Here is a 19168-nt window from a genome sequence, read left to right as displayed (position 1 = left end):
ACAACACCATCTGCTAATGAAGAGCATGAGATAAGGTGGAAAGCTCTGAGAAAGATGGAAGTATTTTAAATTGAAGGACTAAAATAATATAAATAAAATGGATATTAGTGTGTAAAAACAATAGAATAAAGTAAAATGGAATTATGATAGTAAATGGTTTGAAGTTTATTTTGTTTTACTTTTATTTTATTATAGTCTATATTGTAGTATTTCATCTTATTTTTAATAAAATGTTATAATTTTATAAAATTGTATTCCTTTTATTTCCTTTATTGTGTTATATTTTAATTTAATATTATTTATTTTAATATATTTAATTTTATTTCACATTATTTGTTTTTTTTATTTTATTGTTTTTTTTAATCTATTTTATTTTGTTATTTTATTTTATTTGAGTATATTATATTTGTATTTATTTTATTTCATCTTATTCTTTAATTTATTTAATATATTTGTATTTAATTTAATTTAATTTAATTTAATCACCTGCAGCTCAGACTTCCCTCAGCTCTCCTCAAACTGAGCCACGAAGGCGCTGATTGGCTGTCAAGTTGTACCGGGCGGGGCTAACCCTAACCACCGGGCGTGTGATTGGTGGCCCGGAGGCGGCCGCTCGTAGTGGGCGGGGCCGCTCTGTAGCCAGCCGTAGAAGTTAAAGACTAAACATTGACGGGCGGCGGCGCACGAGACGCGAACGTGGAGCGTCACTCTGGATTTTATTCGTTAAATTTGTCGGAATTAACGCTCGATTGAAACCCGTCGGACACGCGGACACACGTCACTGCGCAGAGCGGAGGCGTTCAGGGGAGTTTAGCGGAGTTTGAATGGACGAAGAGTCGCGTGCGTGACGGAGCAGCAGCGGTTGGAAGCAGGAAATCATCCCGGTTAGCGAACAGCTGCTCCGGGCGAACATCCGGAGGTCTCCGGTCTCCAGTGTTGTTTGGTTTTTGACGCAGCCGAGTTCGAGTGGAGTTACTCCCCCACCACCCCCACCCCACAGCAAATGACGTGGACTAGCACGATGAGCAGCGGCTACAGCAGCTTGGAGGAGGACTCGGAGGAGTACTTCTTCACGGCCAGGACGTCGTTCTTCAGGAAACCCTCCGGGAAAGTGTCCGTGAACAAGGTTCGGAGGGTTCGTTTCGTTCGTTTCATTGGTTTATCCGCAGGGGAACCGCAGAAGTGTCTCATTCACAACTTCATTCAAAAACAATGTGTGGGGAAAACCAACGCTCGCTAAAAAAACAAAAATGAAATAGTCATCAACTGTTGTCCTTTTGCAAAGATCTAGTGTCTTACTATAATTCGGCTTTTGGTTAGATTTAAAAACCTGCAGCCAATTAAATGAAATTGTCACGTTTTGATTGGCTCACCTGTTCTCAGAGCCAGTGGCAGGGCCGCTGCTACAAGGGTTGGGCCCTGTGACGGAATATAATACTGGACACCCCCCTCCCCCCCACACTCTGTTTTATATTTACAAATAACAAAATAAAGTAAAAATAAACCTGTACAGTAATAATCAAAAGGATCGATTGGTAGAAATATCATTTAAAAAATAATCCTAGTGAAGTTTTTACTGGTTTGTTTCATCTAAATTGTACAAATTGTTTGTTTTCTTTACCCAAAGAATGATCTCTTTATATTTACATACTTTATATTTACATCAGGAGCGGGTCCTCTCTATGGAGGCAGCCATGTTTGTTTTTTTTACAGTAGCCCAAACTGGACAAACTAAACCTTGTTTGAGTTTTTATTACAACTGAAGTTTACCACAGGTTCTCCTTTATGTTTGGAAGGGGGGGGGTGTTCAGCTGCAACATGCCACTTCACTACAAGGTGTCACTCAATTCTACACACTGAACCTTTTTAAACAACCTTAAATAATATCTCTTTAACCGTAGACCGTGGGTCATACGTTGGATTGAGTTACAGTCACAGAGCGAGGTCAGTCCGGAGGTGCTGGACTAACTTCTGGTCCACGACTGTGTTCAAGTGTCTCTCGCTCGCACAGAAGCATTCGCACACACACGCTCAGTGTTTCAAACACAGCTGGTTTGTTCCACGCTTCCGAGACCCTGCGCACTGGAATAGAATCGAGCTATTCTTCTTCTCTGCCCACTCAGTGTGTGTCTGTCTGTGTGTGTCTGTCTGTGTGTGAGTGACTTGGGTTTCTCCAGCAGTGATCCTTCAGTGTCCCGTGGCGTGACCCCTTCACTTCTCCATGACGGGCATTTAACACTGGTCCTCATTCCTCGTGGCAGTGTGTGTTTGTGTGTGTTTGTGTGTCTGTTAGTGTGTTTGTGTGTGTGTGTGTGTGTGTGTGTGTGTGTGGAGTGGATGCACAATGTGGCCCATACATGGCGGCGAGAGAGGGTGTGAGCTGTGGTGTCTTGTACTCCGGACCTGGAGCGGGGAACTGGAAGCAGCCTGGTGGTTTCCCGCATGCCGACGGTAATTACCACTGGGCAGGGGACGCGTCCTTTTGGGGGGAAATGTGTGGGGCAGCTGCGTGAAATCACTGGTTGTGGATCAGAAAAATAGGTTATCGTGAGAGTTGATGTGTGTTTATGTTCACCAATTAGTATACTTCAAATTAAACAGAGATATTTACACGAGCGAACACCAGTTCACCCACTGGGAAAGAGATGCAACTTGATTTTTGCCTTTTTTAAAAAGGTGCATAGAAAAGCCATTGTAAGTGTGAACTCGCTGAAAACACTGGTGCATTCATGTGTCTTGGTATAAAATAGAAAATCCAGAAGTTGGTGTTGTGAGGTGCTCCACCAACAACCAGCTCATTCATGATCTTTAATCAAGGTGTCAGGCTGAAGTCTGAGTGAGAGAGAGAAGTTTAATAAGCTGCAGTTTAAACAGGGAGAGGGAGGACAAACAGAGAGGAGGACAAAGACCGACATGGTGGACGGTCAAACAGGGAAATGAGATGTCTGGTCTGAAGAGGATTTATCTGCAGACCGAGGCAGGGTTTATATCCACTCCACATTAACACACACATAGACACACAAACACACTCACAAAGACACACACATTCCCGACCCCCCCAACTGCCTTTTCTGTGGGTGAATAGTGTTTCTGTATGTAAATGTCACGCTGACCAGTGTGTCTGTGTCTCACGGAAAAAAAAAACACTCTGGGGTAATCCCACCCAACCCCCAGTACAGTACACACACACACACACACACACACACACACACACACACACACACACACACACACACACACAGACACACACACAGAGACACACACAGTGAACGGCCAAAGCTGCAGCTCATCTTCATTTCAAATCATCGTCACAGACTGTAAGCCGACTATGAGGCATATTCATCTTCTCCCAGACGAGATGGTGGAAGCTCTCTTCCATGTTGCACCAGACACACGTCTGCTGACCTTTAATAAACATAATTTACATAGCACTAATTTTAAACTGGGCTCTTATTAAGAGAGTCCACCATGCAGGGAGTGAACACACAGGACAGGTCACCAGGGTTATTGAATTAGTGTTCAGGGCTAATTCATTGAGAGATAAACACACACACACACACGCAAAATCTCACTTAAGAGTTTTCCGTTAACCTGGTGCAGATCAGAAATAGACATGTCAGTCTAGAACAGGAAATAGTGTTTCCTCATCGCACAGTGAGCTGTGTGTGTTGACCATCTGTCCTGTTTCCTCACTCTTCAGTGTTTGCCTCTCGCATGCACTGACATCACAGTGCGGTAACGGGCTGAGGCGTGGGGTTGTTTGTTGACTGCTCACTCCCACCTATCACACCTGATAGATTTATGGTGTGGTGTTCCTACCTGACTACGCCCGGCAGCCCCTTCGCTTGGTGTTTGTTTCTAAAGTACATTGCATCGTGTCAAGTCAAGTCAGTTTTATGCAAGACAAGTCAGGAACTTTCACTGCTGCCAACTTGGGCCAATGACATCGATTTGAAGCCGGAGTTTGCACAGTAGCGATCAGCGGTTGGAGCGGCAGTACGAGGCACTCGACCTATCACGAGCCAGTTCCACTTGTCAGTCATCACTCAAGGTGCTTTGGCTTCACTTTTTGAGGGGCTGTCATGTTGTCCTTTTTGTAAAAGCCTATGAAAAAGATGCCAAATCATCTGGGTCAACCCCTGATGGCTGGTTGCAGTATAACACCTATAACCTGGACCGTGGCTCCACTACATGATCACTACTGCGAAGACTCTGGCTCCAAATGACGTCAAAAGCGGACCCTGGGATATTTTAACTTTAATTTATGTGCAACAGGAGGAATTTGAGATGCGTCATCGATCTTTGTTGACAGTCTAAGTGAGAAACCCTAAACAGAAGCAGACTCTAGGTGTTTTCCTAAATGTGAACTTCTTTGGAATCACTTGAAAGTGAAATCATTCTCTGCAGTTGAGATTTTATCTAAATCACCTTCTGTGGGGAAAACGTACCCAGGTTTTTCTCTTTATCTCTGAAGGGCGACTTATAGACAGACTGAATGCTGTAGAACAGATTCAGATCTTATCTCTCCCTCTCGTTCTCCCTCCCACACACTCGCAGTAAGTTATGATATCACCAGTTCATTTGTTATGTGCCGAGACACACCTCATTCTACAGACTTTGTACCTATCTCACCTGTAAACAACCCGTCGGAGCCTTTGTCTGGTGTTCTTGTTCTTGTGACCAGTGTGAAGGAAACAATGACCTAACAAAGTTACCTAATGACCTCTAACGACCCATTGTCACTGTGTGTCTCGGGGTTATGACCAGGTGACCAAAGAGTGAACTCATCTGAACTCGAATCAAACCTTAACTGGGTTACAACTAATAGTTTTTTTTATTGTTGATGAATCTGCTCATTATTACTTTCAATTAAATGAATCAGCCACTTAGTGTACATCCTTGAATTGTGAAAAAATGCCCAATCCCGTGCTCTGTTTCCTGTCCACGTGAATCCAAATCCGTCCTCGCTCACACTCTCCCCCTTCATTTGCTTCCTCTTCTGTCCAGCCTCACCCGTTCTCCTCCTCTCCCCTCCATCCCCTCCCATCATCCTCGTTTCTCCTCCATTGTATGTCACTTCCCGTCGTGTTCTCGGCTCTCTTTCCTGTTCTCTCAACAGCACCGAGGCCACCCGAGTTCTGTTGTTTGTTTGTTCACTGTATCTGGACTGGTTCACAGCAGGAGGCCTCGGTGTAGGTACCTGCTCCATGTGCCGAGCCACAATACAAGTAGTGTATCATGTTTGATTCTGGAGATTTTATTCCATCACACCTCTTTATTCTCATCTCGTCTCCCTTATCCTGAAACCACTTCTGTTCCTGAGACCTGATTCTGTTCCACTCGGCCCACACAGCTCCTGCTCCCGCTGCTTGAATCTCTGGATATTAAAATTATAATCTGGCAAACATTTGGTTCCAGCTCCCAGTTTTAGCTTTGCAGCAGCTTCCTGTCTGACACTGTATCTACGGTCTAAGCCCATTAGTTCAAGTTTCAGTCGAAGCCCAGTCGTCCTTCACCCTCTGTTGAACCTTGCCAAAGACTACAAGGCCACATCGTCTGATACAGATTAAACTCGTGATCCATTAAGCATCGCTCTTCTCTTAAAAGCTCTAAATAAAGACTTTATTTTATTTAATATTAAACAATACTTAAATACACGAGTCACTAGGTCCATCTGTTACTGAAGAAAGAGGATTTCACAAGAGTCTTGTCTTCAGTCTGTAATTAAAGCTCCCTCGTTGTCACGGATGGCAGGTCAAGCATGTTGTGAGGGATTGGGTGTGCGTTTGTGTGTCTTCGTGTGAGTGGAAGTTGTGTTTTGAGTCCTCGCTCTCAACCTTTACCAGAGCTTGTACTCACAACACTGCCATGCCAACCGTAAACACAGGAGCTGGTGTCGAGAGATCTTTGCTCTCTTTGCAACTCGCTTAAAACAGTTGCTTAAAAGCTTGTAGGCGACTAGAAAGTTACGTTAGATCTTTATTTAAAACAGAACATCAACAATGGTGGGTTTTGTTCTTTTAAGAGCTCATTTAATGAATGTGTGTCTGTCGTTGTGTAGAGAAATCCATCCAGCCTGGTGTTGGAAGGTTTTACTCGAGGTTTGATATCGCTGTGGATGGACTTTGCCCCGACCTGCCAACAAACACACCGTCTGTCCGACTTTCATTTTCGTTCTTTGTGTCCCTTAGTGCGCTCAATGTAGCTTCAGGAACTTTCACACAATTCAGTCAAAGTTTAAAAGATGTGTAAAGTGTACAAGGCCCCCCCGTCCACTATACTGCTCTGTAATTTCTTAGCAATAGAGGATCAGGTCAAAAGTACAGAATTAAAGTCAGGTTTTGTGTGTGTGTGTGTGTGTGTGTGTGTGTGTGTGTGTGTGTGGTACAGTCTGTGTTGACCGTCTGCAGGTTACATAAAGGGTTTTTATGAGACTCTCCCGTCTCCAGCGCTCAGCTTTTCCAAAGGAAACACGAGTGGAATTGTTCTAAACTGTGCAGCCCTCGCTATCTGTTCAAACAGAACCCGAGTGCCTTTATGCCTGGAAACTCATGCACACACACACACCTCCATTACAGCAGTGGGCTGTGTTATATAATAAGATAAATCTGCTTTTTAAAGTAGACACCTGCGTCATGGAGAAAATGAGGTGTTTGTTTGTTTTAGAAAGAAAAGTGGAGAAGGGAAAGTGTATAGATAAACATTATATGCAGATAAGATGGATATAAACTTAAGCAAGCACTTCTGATAGTTGACTTATTATTTTAATGGGGACATTCATTAACCCCACATCAACCTGATCTGTGGACCAATCAGAAGCTGCAGCCTGCGATTGTTTGGCATCTTTTCTTGAAAAATAATTTGACCAATTATTGCAGCAGGTTTCGTCTTGAGCAGCAGGAACCGGAGAAGTCCAGTTAGTGATTGTTTTTAAGCTTAAATGCCAAATATTCAGTGGTTCCAGTTTCTCAAGTGTGAATATTTCTCTTGGTCACACATAATAAGTGTTGACATTGTTCAGCTGCAGCCTACAGTGTGTTCTACCCAGTCGTATACTCGTGTGCATGGTCACAGCTCACGGACCTTGTCACCAGCGATGAATTAAACAACCAGCTGCTTCAAACACACCCTGTACTGTCTGGTTCTCGTCCAAACTTCTCTGAACAGGTGGTGAAGTGGTCCTGAACCCCCGCCCCACTTTTCTTCTCCTTCACCCAACTCGGTCTCACCTCTCTGTGGAGGAACTGACCACCTGTAGCATCATATTTCAAGGTCACCGGGCAGCAGATGTCAGATGTCGCCCTCCACGGGGACACACGTGTTTTTACTTTTCACGAGTAGCGGCAGACAGTCCTTGAGCATGCGGTTCAAGGTCATTTAAAGAAGCAGGGGTCATTGATTCCTTCTTTATTTATCTTTATATTGTTCTACAGTATGTTTTTATTTCAATATATTGGAAAATAATCTCACTCTTTAGAAAAAGCAGTAGATCAAAACGTGACCCTGTCAACCGACTCTTAGTTTAAACTGGTTTTGCAGTTGAAAATGTGTAGTCATTTAAACCTGCTCGTCTCTGAGCGAGTGGGACTTCCTGCCCAGCCTTCTCCGTGTTTGCACACCCGGTAATGAAGCGTACGTCGGTTGATGTCTGCCCGCCGCGCACTGTAAGCTGTTCTGTCACATACCAGCATGCAGGCTCATCTGGGAGCAGTTTGGGTCGGCTGTGATCTCCGGTGCTCGCCATTATCGCCAGACCGCAGTGCACTTTGAGGCGGTCGCTGCTTTCTTTGATGTGCAGAGGAGAAAGTGAGAGTCAAATGATGATGAACGACGGCAGGTTCACAGAAAGGGTGTGTTGGTGTTTTCCTTCAGGGCCGTATTCGGTGAGAGAGATTGTGTTTTCTCTGCATGAGCAACGTTACCCCTCAATTTAATATAGAAATAAAAAAGACATATTGGTTTATATTAAGTTATTGTGGATCTATTTTATCTGATTTAACGAGAAGTTGAATACAAATTTGCATCTGTACAAATATAATATATCACGTTATTTAGTGAGCTAGTATTTTGGTTACCTTCAGACAGTGCCAGGCTAGCTGTTTCCCCCCGTTACCAGTCTTTATGCTAAGCTAAGCTAACAGGCATGGCTGAAGCATTATGTAGATCTGCCTGATGGTATTTATCTCTGAATCTCACTCGACGTTTATTCCACAAAATGTTGAGCTGTAAAATTAAACTTTGACATTCTGCCTATCAGAATAAAAGTACATTAGACTGTTATTGTTATTGGTCCCCCCATCACACCATCACACCATCACATGCCTAATGTTGGGTTTACTTTACAGTAATGATGGACTCACAGACCTGCGTGCAAACAGCCCATCACCCTGTGTGTCATTGTTTGTCAATGTGTCAATTGTTTTTCATGTGACACTTTAAATGAAGCAACAATCCACACACACACACACACACACACTCGTGCATCTCCAAAGCTCTGTTGGTTTTGAATGCCGTGTCTGATCGCTCTGTTGGTGTGTGTGTGTGTGGTGGTTTTGAACATTAGGATTTGGGCACGGCGGTTGAATACATGCATCACTCGCTTTGTGTTTTGGCCGGAGTCATGTGGGATTATGTGTGTTGTTGTTGTGTGTTGTTGTGTGTGTGTGTGTGTGTGTGGAGGCCTCATTCATGCTCTGATAAAGGGTTTTTCCACTGTTGCTGAAGTGAAGGGTTTCGGTCCGACAGTCGAGTGACACCACAGTCACGATCGCTCACATCTCACAGGTATTGTTTCCCTGGTTTCCATTATCAGTTCCCCCACAGACACTCCTGCCTTTCACATCCCCATTGTGTCCATTATACCACAGCAGTGGCCAGTAGTGACTGTGATACCACGGAATGTAATTTAAAACTCATTTCTACTTGTTCACATGAGCTATGAATACCCGCTGACTGTACAGGAGAAATTATCAACTCTTAAAATGAGATCCTGATTATACAACTATTTAATTTCAAGATGTACGATGTGATTGTAGATGATGTGACGCTGACTGGCTCCTGGTTCCGCTGCTTCAGGCCCCGACTCACTGTGTCTCCTCTGAACTTTGCTTTCATTATCCTTGATTACGGGCGTTGTGTTTGTTGTGTTTTTGCTTTTCTTCGGTCGCGTTTCTTGGAATTATGTGGAGTGTTATTGTGGCTTCAACCATTTCTTTAAAAGTTCATGACTAAGTGTTGTAGTTAAACGTTTTACAACGCATGGCCTTTTAAGGGGTTCCTCATCTTAGGTTGTGACAGTATACACATGCACCAATGCAAATGGAGCTTTATGGTCATTTGGAATGCCGATTTAATATTTCTGTGAACCGATAAATCAAATTATTAGTTGTGACAGAAAAGACAAATGTGATAATTTGCTCTCTTTCTCTTTTATTTAGTTGTAAATTAAATATCTTTAGGGGTGTGGGACTGTTACTCCGACATTCATTCATTAATCTGGAAAAACACGCAGCCCCACATGTGTCCTGATGTGTGCAGCTGCCAGTCGACTCACGCTCTCCAGAGGAAGTCTGGCTCGGTGTTGGCTCATCCTCCTGGAGCGCACACTCCTCTCTTCTCTCACCGCCTTTGCTGTCTATAACCCTGAAGTTTCATAATCTCAGCCCACACATGCTTACTCACTACACACACTCACTGCACACTCACACTCCCATACACTGAAGTACACACTTCTGTGAATCTGTTGCTCAACTCTTCTTGGGATAGCGAACGTACAACCTGTACAAAGGGCCGTTTCTTTCACCTTGTACTCAGTATTTTGCAATCGTGACACCAGGAGCTGTTAATCATACATGAACTGTGTGTATTGGATATCTCTGTAAGGCGTGTGTGAGCCCAGGCCGAACAGTAACAACCCCCCCAGTATCTAGCTGTTCTAATGAAACCCATTTTTCATGCTAGTGGGAGTGTTTCCCAGCAGGCAGCTGACAGCAGCTCCAGTGTGAGCCGACAATCAAAGTGGTCGTACGGCAACTGTGTCGTGTTTTTAATGTCGTATTTATCAAAGTTCAAGATAAATATAGATTATTAAACAGGAAGTTTGTAGACAAGGCTTCAATAAATTGTTTCTTTTCTTGTTTGTCTCACCTGCGTCCTTCATCTTCACATCTATCTCCTTCCTCACCCTCATTCTTCAACCTCCCCTTCTTACTCTTAATCTCCTTCTTCTCCTGCCGCCTCCTCTTGCTCCTCCATCTTTGTTCATTCCTCCACCTTCCACCTCCTCCTCGGCCTCGGTAAAGGTCTAGACGATGGATGCTAATTCTTCTGGGTGGTCTCCTCCAAACCGACTCCTTGTGGTCTCCTCCAAAGAGTTGAACCATTGCTTGTGTGTCCTTTTCCTCTGCTGTCTGTGTTTCCATGTTGAACCTACTGAACCACACTTGACATATACACTCAGTCCAGTTTGGAAGACGTCACGTCGCTGAACGCAGCCTCGTCTCCATGTGGTCCGTCTGGTTTATTCTGCAGGTTTGATTTCTCTGTTTGCAAAGACAATAGCGTGATTTTCTTCCTCTCGTCTTCCGTCTTCTGAAGAAAACCTGAGGTATTTACTGAAAATGACACCGATGAAAGAGACGAGAATACAATGAGACCGGTACCTGTCGGAGCTTTGTCGCTCTGGAAGCCACCCAGGTGTAAATGAAAAGAGATTAGTGGTTATACTAAATGGACCATGTTGGTTATTGAATGGCATTCACAGTATTAAGTGCTGCAGAGATGCAGAGCTCTATAAAAGGCTTTGACGATGCTGCACTGTATCTACTGTATCCACGTCCATTAGCTCGGGAATGTCCACTCGAGCAGAAGAGTTCTAGCAACTGTTTCTCTCCATTAGCTGAGGTGTGTGTGTGTGTGTGTTTCCAGGTGCGAGCTCTTCCACCGGACCTGCACATTTATGCAGCGTTGTCCGTGCATTCGTGTGCCCATTAGTGCAGGAATGCTGGGAGGAAAGGTGTGGCCGATGTCAACTTCCCCCCGTGGACTCAACAGGAAGTAGCATAGAAAAGGGAGCGAGGGAGGATGAGGAGGGTTAAAAAAATAAATGGTTATGACATAGTTTGAAGGAGTAATAACCATAAAAAACCCACCTTGGATCTAGTGAGTTTAAAGGATTTACAGATTGGATCTATAGGAACAGGAGCTGGCTTTCAAATGAAGGTTGTGGGAATATTTTGTGTTGGGTTGGGGGGGACATTGTTTAGTTTTAACAGGTCTCTACAGTCAAATGATTTCCTGAGGAAGTTCCTTCAAAAGAATTTGAGTTATTAAGGCTAATAACGGGTGAAATGGAGACAGTGTTCTCCTCGAGTAGATTGATGATGACACAACATTTAGCTAAATGTGATGACGTCACTTTAGTCATTTCAAACATGCAAAGCTTAGTGGAATTCTAAGGATGTAAACACGGGAACAAAAATATGTTCAAAATGTCTTTCTAGTGCTTTTTAAAAAAATATAGGTCAGGTTCAGTTAGCACAGCTCAATCATTGTGTTTCTTCTGCCTGCAGCACCGACGACATGCAAACACACAGTCTGGTGCTTCAGGGTGTGTTCGGCCGAGCTAAGCATGTTTTGTCTACACACACACACACACACACACACACTCTTTGCATGGTGAGGTCATCTGTTTACAGACGAGCGTGACAGTGCTGTACAAAGGCAGGAATGCTGCAGGTGTGTTATCAAAGGCGGAGGAAAGAAGATGACGTTTCTGTCTCTCACATCATCCAGTCTAAACTTAAACCAGCAGCTTGAGAACCTGACGCAGAGATGAATATAAAACTTTATGAGATTCTTGTTCTGTGTTTCTCTGTTTCTTCTCAGGCCCGGAGCTGTTTGCTCATCCTCTCTTTTTTCTCTTATAATTCACTGTTTCATTTCTGCTTTTCCCAGCTGTGGTCAGTGTCTTCTGCTTTTTAATGCTCGTCCGTTTCTTGGAAATACGTGCAGCATGTAGACATGAAATTTGATTACTCTTTAAATATGTAATTCAATGTTGACTACTACTTTTAATTCTTGGAAAGTATTTTTGTCTTTGTCCTATTCTGGAGAAAAACCAATGAACAACAAAGATGCAGATGATGTTGTGCCAGATTTCCAAAGAACCATAAGTAGCACTGTGCTCATATAAATGTGTTTGTAAACTTGACAGGACAAAGTTCCTGCCAAGAACACTAGTGTTGAAAACTGGGTTCAGCATCAGTCAAATATTTATCTTTCTATTGGCTACAAATCAATTAACTTCTCTTGAGAACTTTTTAAACTGTTTCCATCAATGTTCCACATGAACGAGCTAAATCTCTCATGTGCGATGGTGTGATGCAACGTCAGGAGCCGCTCACAGTGGAATGTTGTAAACTGCTGTTGCTAGAGGCTTTTAATATGAATGTGTCTTGTCTCTATTGAAACCTTCAGTAGTTTCTGTCTTTGTCTTTTCTCTCTGTCCTCTCCCGTGTCTTTCGAGTCCAGTGTTGATCTTATAGCTTCAGTGGGAGGGTTCTCTGTGTTCTTAAACAGGACCATGATCTCATGTGTTGCAGCTTCGCTCTGCTTCTCCTGTTTGGATTTGTTCGCTCTCTCTCTCTCTCGGCTCCTCTTAACGCTCTCTGCCCTGGACGTCAGATAATCAGATTAGGACGAACTCTCCCGGGAGATGCAGCCAGTAACGGCTCCTCGGCCTCGTTTCACCAGCTCTGACATAACGAGGCTTTCTTTCGGACTACAGCTAGTTAAAATACTTTTCCTTTTGAATTTAAAAATGTTTATTTTGAGAAATCATCCGAGTCTCGAGTGCAAAGATTTTACTCAACATAAAACCGACTCCTGCCTCAAAGACTTTCATTATCTGGGCTGGAGAGGTTTTGTGTCTCGTGATGTTTCAGCAGCTTCTTCACCCTGAAAAGAATAAAAAAAGCTATATGAGTCAACAGGTTGCAACAGGCCTCCAGTATAATAAAGGAGAATTTGTTTTTGGCATTTTCTCAAAGGCTGTAAAGTTTTACAAGAGGAGACGATGCCAGAAATAGTATAATAAATAATAATCAAGTTTTTTGGTGGCAGCCTTGATTGTAGCTTAGCACAAACCTCCACCCCCCCCTCTCCCACGATTCCCTTCGCTCTGATGTGTCACCTCCTGAGTGAAGCAACAGTAATGAAGGAGGGCAGAGTTCAGGATCGATCCTGATTTGAGACGAGGAAATAAAAGGTTCTGTGGGACGAGCTGATTCTGAATTTTGATTGCACGATACTTGGGTCACTTTTTCCTTGTCATATGATAAATTACTCACCTTTTTTAAAAATCCATTTTAACCTAAATTCCAGCTGTTATATTGATTTGGAGTTGATTGAGTTCATACTAGGACACAACAGTTGCCTTAATCCATTGAACTCCCATTAAAAGTTGGAGGGAATTAGAGCTTTCGTTAAATAACATAACAAACACAGATTGAATGAATGAGATTAACTGAACCACTGAAGTAGATCGGAAGTCACTAATCTTCTTGATCGTCAGGTTTAGCTTCTGACACACAAAAACACGATCCCAATTCACGAGAGGAAGGATTTCCCTGAGGCAGGATCATTTATCATGTCATTCTTGTTGTGTTGCTTGTTTCTTACCAGTCTCTCTTTGTCTCTGTGGACGGTGAGAGGACAGTTAATCTCCTTACCTGTCTCTTCCTGCTAAGACGCGTTGACTCATCTGACCTTGCAGGTGCCTGAGGTTGACACAGATTGTGGGAAAAGGTCAAGTTTAACGTGAAGGATCAGGGTTTGATGTCTTAACGAATCGGTAAATAACGATGTTTCCGGCACAGATTCAGACGGGTCACCATCACCTCTATATCTCCTCTGCATCTATATCTCCATACATCTCTAGTGTGAGCACCCAGTTCCCCCACAGAGATCATCACATCTTCATTTTAACATCATTTAAAGTAACAGTCTTTCAGATTCATGCTGCTTGAACACGTTACTCCCTTCAGCTCGCCCACAGGCTGGTATTCCTGTTCCCTCTGAGTTATTAAACCTCTCAATGCACACAGTGTTAAAAACCAGGTGTGTGTGTGTGTGTGTGTCTGCTGTGTTTGTTGTATTGGCACCTTGTCTTTCTCTGGAGCAGTGTGTTTTCCATATAAGGGTGCGTGTGCCTTCAGAGCCTCCCTGGATTGTGCACTATGTGTGCGTGTGTGTGTGTGTGTGTGTGTTTTTTAATAGATGCCGAGCAGAGCCGCACTATGACCATGTAAGCACCGACTACAGGGAATTAAACTGTCTTAAGACTCTGAATCGATACTGACATACTCTACACATACATACATAATATATATGTAGACTTTTTGGTCTGCACCTACTAAATATTTTGATTGAAATCTATGAAATGTCAAAAACTAGGACAAATGACCCACGGTCTCATTTTTTTAGTCCAAAAACATTTGAGAAGCTGAAACGAGATATGATTTGCTTGAATATAATAATGAATCGAGCAAATCCAAACGTGGGAGTATTTATGTTACGCTGCAGGACTCATGTAAGTGTGTTTGTGAACAAGTAAATATATAATACATTTGTTGAATTGCACCAGTTCTTCATGTGTCTTGAGGGAGAACTTTACCCGTCTGTCTGGTGATCTGTCCGTGTCCCTCGGGCCCTCAGGGACTTTCTGAGGCGCCACAGGTCGTTCACCTCCTGCAGGAGACATTATACCAATCAGTCAGTATATTCATATTATATCATATTATGCAATTTCAGAGTCATGCATAAGTGTCGAGGTTGAACGGCTGCAGCAGATCCCCTCAGGCTGGACACGTTTGATTGTGCCAGTGAACAACCGATGATGCAACGAACTTGGTTTTGTCACGGGACCCGATCTATATCTCGACATGTGTTCTCCATGTGTTTGAATCTGACTCCACTTGATTTGATTAATCAGGAGAGTTCATCGAGTCCCATGGCGTCTGTTCTGCCCTCACGTCTGTGTCTGTCGTCTCGATCTGGAGCTTCCGTATCAGCTGAGCTTGTCACTTTCTGTGGTTATTTATACACGAACGCGGTGTAGACTGCTGACGGCTGCTCTCCCATACATTAGCCACACGTGCTGTCCACACACTTCAGCCGTACGTGGCCTCCAGTCCGTCCAACTGAGGACTTTTCTAACACGCGGGACATTTTTCTTTCTTGCTTTCTGGAGTTTGGGATAGTTTTGTGCATGACTTGCATCGTCTGTCCTGCAGGAGGTTTCCACGTTTTGTCTATAATTAGAAGTCAGTCGCTCAACATGGGACCCGGGTCGACTGGAGCTGCGTTTTTTTGTCATGCGCCAACCCTCCAGCAGTCTGGGCCTTTTCACACTTTGGCTTTACCATGGCGTATATAAAGTCTTCCCAAAGCAGTGAGTTGTGTCACTGTCCCTCACACACATTGCTTGATTTTCCTGATGCACAGACATCATGTTTACTGGAGCTAGAAAACCTCTGTAGCACCAAAGCTACTGTATGTGCAAAAAAAAGTTAAGATACAGTCTCCACAAGTTATCTGCTGTATGGGCCGGGTCACATGAAGAACACCACTATGCTCTATTTTGCCCCAAAGCAACGTGACATTTCATAAAGTACATATGCAGCAAACAAGCTTCACTACTTATGTTTTCCTTTGCAAAGGTAACGAATCGAGTCGACTTCTATCAGGTTCCAGATATCGTATCTTACATTTAATCGTTGATTTGTCTGCAGTATACGTTCTGCTTCAATAATCTAAACCGAGACCGTTTCATAATGATCGAGGTCGAACCCGTGACTGATCGGGACGTTTTTTTCTTTTCATTGTCTCTGCGTCAGGATGTGGAGAAGGAGAGAGAGCTGCGGACGGAGTTCAGCAGGGAGGAGATCAGGCAGAAGATCGAGCAGTACAACTGTGTAACCAAAGACCACCTTAAAATGACGCAGGTGAGTGGAGAACACACGCACACACACACACACACACACGCACACACACACACACACACACTGGCTGAATCAGTGAGTTGCTGGTGTTACGCAGCCTTCCCTCAGCTCCCAGCATTCCTCAGCAGTCACATCAGAGCGATGTGATGATATTCCTGCTATTGTTCTCCCCCCCCCCACAGTGTTTAACTTGGCAGCGGTGAAAGGTTTCTGAAGCTGGATTCACACTAACACTCTGTAATATCCAGACCAGTACAGATGAGGTTATGTTCTCTCACATATTCACCGGATGATCACATGAATAATCCTGAAAGCTGCTGATTAACACGTTACATGTGTCAGAGCTGATGGAGTCACTAGCTAAACATTTGGTTAAGTCAACTTCTGGAGTCCGGACGTCAGTGCAGGTCTGAAATCAGCATTTATACAAATCACAGACGTGCACTTTGGACCCTTCACACTTAGCCACGCCTTCTTTTTTATTTTTAATTCCTTCCTTTGTCTCTTATCACTTCATCTGTGATGCAACACTCGTCCTGTTCACCTCTTGTTCTTATCGATCCTGTTTGTCCACTTGTGACTTTTCATGCTCACGCACATAAACACACACGTACGTGCAGTCGCAGACCTCCTGGCTCCATACGGGGCGATGAGATTAAGATGCTCCTTCTCCGTCTGGCACCATCTGTCCTGCAGGACACGCTGGGCTTACTGGTTTCATGTGGAGGGATACACACACACACACACACACACACACACACACACACACACACACACACACACACACACACACACACACACTTCATCTCTGGAAACGTTTTATTCATGTCATGTGTTAAAATCTCTGTGGTTGTGTAAAAAAATATATTTCAAAACTTTAACGTGAAGTTTCTTTTACTATTTTGTGTCAAACAGACGAATTGATCATCAAATTAATTGTCACAGTAATTGATTATGAAAATAACCACAGTCTCAAAAGGTGCTTTAATATTTTCATCGCTTTCATCTTTAAATTTTAAATTAGCTTTAGTGTTCTGCAGATTGTACAAGGTTTATAATATTTGTATAATATTTGCACACACTAAGTCTCTCTCCTCTCTCTCTCTCTCTCTCTCTCTCAGAGTTCCTCTGGTGTTTACACCGGTTTCGTCAAAGTCCAGATGGACTTGCGGAGGCCGGTGACGGTGCGGGGGGGTCAGAGAGGAGCGGGAGGAGCCGTGGTGCAGGAGGCTTTTTATCTGCCCCGCGGTGTCATCAACACCCTCCACGTCAGCTCCAATAACACAGTCCGCCAGGTGGGCAACACACACACACACACAGAGACACACACACTTCACAGCGCTGGATAACTTAATTACCATCTGAAGACATATGGGTTCTAGTTGATGTTGCACAGAAGCCGACTGATGTTGAACTTTAATTAAAAACTTTGTTAACCTGAACTGATTATGAACATCGGTGTCCCAGCAGCAACTGGGCGGCGCAGTGGGTTTTAAACCGTCACTGGGCTCGTTGGTGTCGACGTGTCTGAACCGATGTGTCTCATCGTTTCGCTCTCGTGTGTTTGCAGGTGGTCGTCGCTCTGTTGAACAAGTTCACAGTCGCAGACAACCCGGCCAAATACGCCCTCTACAAGCGCTACCGGAGAGAAGAGCAGGGTAAGACTGAGCTTACCGACCGTGTGTGTGTCTGTGTGTGTGTCTGTGTGCGTGTCTGTGTGCGTGTCTGTCATAGTGTGAGAGAGTGAAAGCGACAGGACTGGAGACTGTGTTTCATTCCTCTGATGCCAAGCTCCGTCTCAAATGCTTTGGCACTGACATGGTGCCGACTCTGTGTGTTAGTGAATGTTTGTGTGCGTGTGTGTGTGGTTGTGTATTTCTGGATGCCTCGCCCTGACTTCGCCGGATGCCTCAGGGATCCCCCCCCCCACTATCAACAGCTAACCCATGAATACTCACACATATACACACTCGATGAATCAGCAGCTGTTGCAGCTCGTTGGATTTTAAAATGTTTCCTCCTCCTCCTCCTCCTCAGGAAAACAGTTTATTCACCTCGTACGTGAATTTAAACAACAGAACAAAGTGAATTGTGCGACTTGTTTAAAGTCTCGTTCAAAGTCTGTGAAACATTTTGCCTCCAGACTTTTATAGAGATTTTTGTTCCTCTCTTCAAAAGCTGCTGTCACACAAGCTTCTGGTTTTCTCTCATTACATGAAACGTACAGTGAGAGTCTGCTAATAAAAACACGGTCTAGACACAAGTCTGACAACAGATGTATTTTAAACTCCTGATGTACATGAGCTCGTATATAAAACCTCCAAACAATGGTTGTGGTGAAGCTTTAATTCAGTTCAATGAACAAGGAGAAGACGTGTTGTCTAGAAATGTAAGAAACGCGTCTGACCTTCAGCGTCAGGATGAAGCCGAGCGGCTCCAGTGGAGGTCGTTCGTCTGCCTGAAGGAGAAGAACAAAGATTCAGTACAACTGCTCCGTTGTGGGTTCAGATCACGTCAGAGGCTTTTTCACATTTAGTTAAATTTCTCTGTTTTCTTTCGAAGAGTTGGATGAGAAACTCTGGATCTACGGTGGCTCTGAGAGCTCAAAACAACTTTGTGACTGGTTGTTATTGTGACGCACACTTTGTTTGATCCTCTGCCAGGACTGTTTTAATGTACGCACACACGCACAGAGGTTAATTTAGTCTTCATGCCGCCATCTGACCACATGTATGCAGGGAGCACTGTGGTCGCTGCAATTAAATTGTGTGTTGTTGTTGTGTGTGTTGCAGTGTACGTGTGTAAGCTGGCGGATGGCGAGCAGCCGTTGTTTCTGCGTCTGGTGGCGGGACCCGACACCGACACGCTCAGCTTCGTACTGAGGGAGCAACAAATCGGAGAAGTCATGGTAACATCACACCTCTCCTCCTCCTCCTCCTCCTCCTCCTCCTCCTCCTCCTTCTTCATCGTCTTATCTTCCTCTTTCTCTTTCTCCTCTTCTTGTCTTTCTCTCCTTCCTCGTCTTTTTCTTCCTCTTCCACATCATCTTCCTGTTCTTCTTCCTCATCCTCCTTATTCTACATCTACAGTTTAATGTTTTCTCTTGTATTCAGTCCTTAAAAACTTTATTAATAAACACATAATTTCCAAGTACTTTACATCAAACC

The 19168-nt window shown here is 43.9% G+C and overlaps 1 protein-coding gene across 1 annotated transcript in view; it reads left to right on the top strand.

Annotated features, from left to right (window-relative positions):
* The window catches only part of rassf3 (Ras association domain family member 3), a 41950-nt gene that overhangs the window by 18828 nt on the left and 3954 nt on the right, over positions 1 to 19168 (top strand). The window contains exons 3-6 of the mRNA XM_035146916.2: positions 15897 to 16004; positions 17123 to 17296; positions 17572 to 17659; positions 18794 to 18909. Of these exons, the coding sequence (XP_035002807.2) occupies positions 15897 to 16004; positions 17123 to 17296; positions 17572 to 17659; positions 18794 to 18909 (486 nt within the window). The remainder of the gene's footprint in view (positions 1 to 15896; positions 16005 to 17122; positions 17297 to 17571; positions 17660 to 18793; positions 18910 to 19168) is intronic.

Source organism: Hippoglossus stenolepis, chromosome 22 (genome assembly GCF_022539355.2).
Source record: "Hippoglossus stenolepis isolate QCI-W04-F060 chromosome 22, HSTE1.2, whole genome shotgun sequence".
Classification (NCBI taxonomy): Eukaryota; Metazoa; Chordata; class Actinopteri; order Pleuronectiformes; family Pleuronectidae; genus Hippoglossus; species Hippoglossus stenolepis.
The sequence above is the reverse complement of the archived record's forward strand: the minus strand, read 5'-3'. Positions and strand labels throughout refer to the sequence as shown.